This window comes from Fukomys damarensis, unplaced genomic scaffold, assembly GCF_012274545.1.
Source record: "Fukomys damarensis isolate Sample0158 unplaced genomic scaffold, DMR_v1.0_HiC HiC_scaffold_38, whole genome shotgun sequence".
Classification (NCBI taxonomy): domain Eukaryota; kingdom Metazoa; phylum Chordata; class Mammalia; order Rodentia; family Bathyergidae; genus Fukomys; species Fukomys damarensis.
The window spans coordinates 44,584,142-44,588,427 of record NW_022900950.1 but is presented as its reverse complement, the minus strand read 5'-3'; the positions used below and the strand labels follow the sequence as shown (position 1 = coordinate 44,588,427).

At 35.9% G+C, this 4,286-nt stretch overlaps 1 protein-coding gene across 2 annotated transcripts in view; it reads left to right on the top strand.

Annotated features, from left to right (window-relative positions):
• Nucleotides 1-4,286, top strand: part of Vps36 (vacuolar protein sorting 36 homolog) — a 61,709-nt gene that overhangs the window by 52,950 nt on the left and 4,473 nt on the right. For both annotated transcript variants that reach the window (XM_010636622.3, XM_010636621.2), the window contains exons 8-10: nucleotides 119-196; nucleotides 843-977; nucleotides 3,122-3,187. In XM_010636622.3, coding sequence (XP_010634924.1) covers nucleotides 119-196; nucleotides 843-977; nucleotides 3,122-3,187 — 279 coding nt within the window. The remainder of the gene's footprint in view (nucleotides 1-118; nucleotides 197-842; nucleotides 978-3,121; nucleotides 3,188-4,286) is intronic.

Here is a 4,286-nt window from a genome sequence, read left to right as displayed (position 1 = left end):
TTTTTTTTTTTTTTTTTTTTTTTTTTTTTTTTTTTTTTGTAACACCATTTTGAAAATATATGTTTTGTTAGAAGATATTTTGGGAGCATTATTTCTTTTCAGTCTTTTCTTTTGACAGGCTAAAGAAATGGTGGAATTATCAAAATCAATTGCTAATAAAATTAAAGAAAAGCAAGGTGACATTACAGAAGATGAGGTAAAGATGCTTTTTTTTTAAAGCTTTAGAATGCAGTTTACACCAATAGCACCAATAACAGTGACATTTTTGTGGCTTACCAGTTTGCTTTTGGAGGGGGGCAGTACTGGGAATTAAACCTAGAGCCTTTGCACTAAGCTACATCCTTAACTGCCTCTTTTATTTTTTAGTTTGAGACAAGGTCTTGCTAAGTTGCCCAGGCTGGGCTCAAACTTGCAATCCTCCCACTCAGTCTCCTAGAGTACTGGGATTATAGTGTTTGCTGCCATACTTGGCCGTAGTGTGTGTTTTATACATATCCCTAGACTTTATGTCTGTTCATGAAATTTGTCTACATTATGGACACATCCATATTTCTGTTTAAGTTTTTGGTTGTATCATTTGGTTGGTATTAAATATAAAATAGTCATTATCTAAATGTTCTCTTGCACCGAATTTGTGAAGTGAACAAACTATGAGAGACCACGATAGAAAGAATTACTATACATCCATTGCTTTATGGTTCACAGCATAGAAACGCAGTAGGAGAAATGGGTATATAGAGAAGTAATTTAGCAAATTACATTTATGATGAAAAGATTTCAAATATTGGTGTGAAAAGATTAATCCTGAAGTCTTCTTTATTCATTATTTCCTCTCATTGTAGACCATCAGGTTTAAGTCCTACTTGCTGAGCATGGGAATAGCTAACCCAGTTACCAGGGAAACCTACGGCTCAGGCACACAGTACCACATGCAGCTGGCCAAACAGCTGGCTGGAATATTACAGGCGCCTTTAGAGGTAAAACTAAACCTTAGGATACTTTTAAAACTGTCAGTTGTGTCCATATCATCAGAAATCTTAACAACATAACTCCTTTCATGGTGTGGTTATTATCAATTGACCTGTTTTTTTCTTTTTCTTTTTCTTTCTTTCTTTTTTTTTTTTTTTTTTTTTTTTTTTTTTTTTTTTTTTTTTTGGTTCTGGGGACTGAACTCTGGTCCTTGTGCTTGCAAGGCAGGTCACCGAACCACTGAGCTAAATCTCCGGTCCCTGTTTTTTTCTTTGTGGATATTAAAATTAGCTTAGTTTACTTATTCATGAGTCTTTGTAGTTGTCTAAATTGATTTTTATTTGCATTTCAGACTCTGTAACTAAGTCTATTGGAAAGTTTTTATTTTCAAAAGAAATACATGATGTGTCTATAGATATATTTCCCAGACATCACATCATTTTATCTATAAGTATTTCAGTAACTGTACTGATAAAAATCTTTATACATAAATATAATTTCATTTCATACTCCCCAAATTAAGTCCTTAGTATCACCAAATACCTCATTAATATTTATGTTTGTCTTATAGTTTGTCTTTTTGACATTATACTTGATTGATCTGTATCTGACGTTTGGGTTTGGTTTTTTTATTCCATGGATTTTACCTTCTTTCTCCTGACTCCTTAAACATTTTTTAAAAATTTATTATTATTATTATTACTATTTTTGGTTTTTTGAGACAGGGTCTCACTATGTAGTTGAGACTGACCTGGAACTAACTATGTAGCCCAGGCTGGTCTTGAACTCACAGCAATCCTCCTGCCTCAGCCTTCCGAGTACTGGAATTACAGGCGTGTGCCACCACACCTGGCCTCCTTAAAATTTATTGAAGAAACTTAATAGCTTATGCTATAAAGTGTCTCATAGTTCAGTTGACTATATTCAGCGTTTCCCATCCTATGTATTCCCTGTCAACCATTATAATCTTTTTTTTTTTCTGGCAAAAACATTTCTTGAGGGTGCTGTGCACTTCTATCAGGAGGTAGATAATGTCTGATTCTCTTTTTTTCATAATATTAGCAGCTACTGACAGTTATTAACCTAGATCTGTTCATTAGTGGTTGCAAAATGTCAGTATTGTTAATCTTAATTTATTGGCCGGAATAACTTAAAATGTTTAAATGTACTCTTTTGTTTGTTAGTTTTTTTGAGACAGGGTCTTGCTATTGAAGTTCAGGCTGGCCTTGGACTCACTATGTAGCCCAGGCTGGCCTTGAACTCACAGTGATCCTCCTGCCTCAGCCTGAGTGCTGAGATTACAGGCATACTTTGAAAATATTGTGAAGAGCCCCTTTTCATTTAAGTGAATGCTAAAACACTAACAATGACATCAGTCCAAATACTGAAATTCTGAGAGATAAGTGGTGATTGAAAAATACGTTGAATGTTTAAATTTTGAAAACTTACTACAGCAAAAGATACATTAACAAGAGCAATTGGATAATTGTGTTTGAAATGAGAGGGAGTATTTTGAGGGCATTAATGGCAGTGTGTCTTTTACTGTAATACATTTTTAAATTTAAACATAATTTTTGAAGACTCCTCATCAATCTGTCCTTTACAGCAATTTCTGTCAAATAAAAACATTACAAGTATGTCCTCATCTACCTTATTCATTGGATCTGGTGCTGTGTGATTTGTGGCTCTTCTCAAAGTCAAAAATGACCATGAAAGGTAAATATCTTGACTTAGGGGCCAGGGATTTAGCTCAGTGGTTCTGATGCCTGCCTTGCATCAGAAGTTCGATCCCCGGTACCAAAAAAAAAAAAATTATTTAGGACGCGAAAGCAGCCATGATAATGTAACTAAAGGTACTTACTTATAAAAGAGGGCTTCCGGGACTACTTCAGAAAGTGACAAGAACAATGGGAAAAGTATTCAAAGTGAGGAGTTCAAGGCAGATTAATGACAATCTGTCTTTTACTGTAAGAAATTTTAAAAAATTTAAACACTGAATGTATTTTTCTGTCACCCCTTATATATAAGAAAACTATAAATATAATTTTAAAAACTTAAGAAATTTTCTGATTTGTGATTTTGCTCTGATTACAATTTTTTGCGAAGAAACACTACCTGATGCTAATTTTACTTGTTTTTCTTATTTTAATAGGAGCGAGGGGGAATAATGTCGCTCACAGAGGTGTACTGTTTAGTAAACCGAGCTCGAGGAATGGAAGTAAGAATACCATATTTAGATACTCTTCTAGCTAAATATAGACGTTCTTGATGTAATACAAATTCCCCAAAGTGAATACAATTTGAGGAAGGGTTGTGAATGTCAAAGCTACCTGTCCAAGTATGGTGTGGTGAAAAGAATATGGCTTTGGGATCTAAGAGGTAGATTATGTTCTTGGTTTGTTAGTGGTTTGCTGAGTGACCTTGGGTAGCTTACTTAATATTTCAGAGACTCAGTTTTTTACCTTTAAGGTAAAGAGTTTGGACTGAGCGGTGCCTTTCAGCTCTAATAGTCTGCATTTGTGTTGTGATGAGTGAAGATATGCAGGAAGCCTATTCTCCGCAATAGTTAACTCTTGAATTAATTTGGTGGACACAGATTGCCAAGTAGATAGCACAGCGGGAAAGCCACCTTCCTTGGGTGTGTATCATAAGTGGCTGTTCTTAGCTCTCATTGCCCTGTCACACTCATATAGATGTGGCCTCCAAGGTTCTTTTGGGTTCTCAGTGTCCCAGTAGTCAAATGCAGTGTTGTGGTGTCAGCAGTCACCTGTGGAAATGACTCACACACCTTTCCAGCTTCACCCCAGTCTCACAAGTTACGCCTCTGTTCTGTCTTTATTTGAAGAATCATCACAGCTGTTGTCACTAAGTTCTTATCCACCAGGCATTTTGCACATTACTTCATTACCCCTCCAGGAACTCAGTGAGGTACCTGCTCCACTCGGGATAGTTTAAGGATGAGGAAATTGAGGTTTTGATGAAATAACTTGGCCAAGGCCATGACTGGAAACAGTGCTCTAACAGGGATTTGAATCCAGTCCTGGCAGGCTCTGGGTTCATCCCATGTAACTTAGAGCTATGCTTGTCACCATGCAAAAGGGTGGCTACTCGTTAGCTATCTGGGACAGTTACAAACTTGTAACATACTAGATTTAGAAGACTGCTTACAAAATAAAAGTTAACTGTCAGTATCTAAAAACATTTTTTTGTTGTTGTGGTGCTGGAGACTGAATGAATGCAGAGCCTTGCCACTGAGCTCCATTTCTAGCCCATTAACCTTTTATGTGGCTTTTGGAAAATTTGAAGTTTTATATATA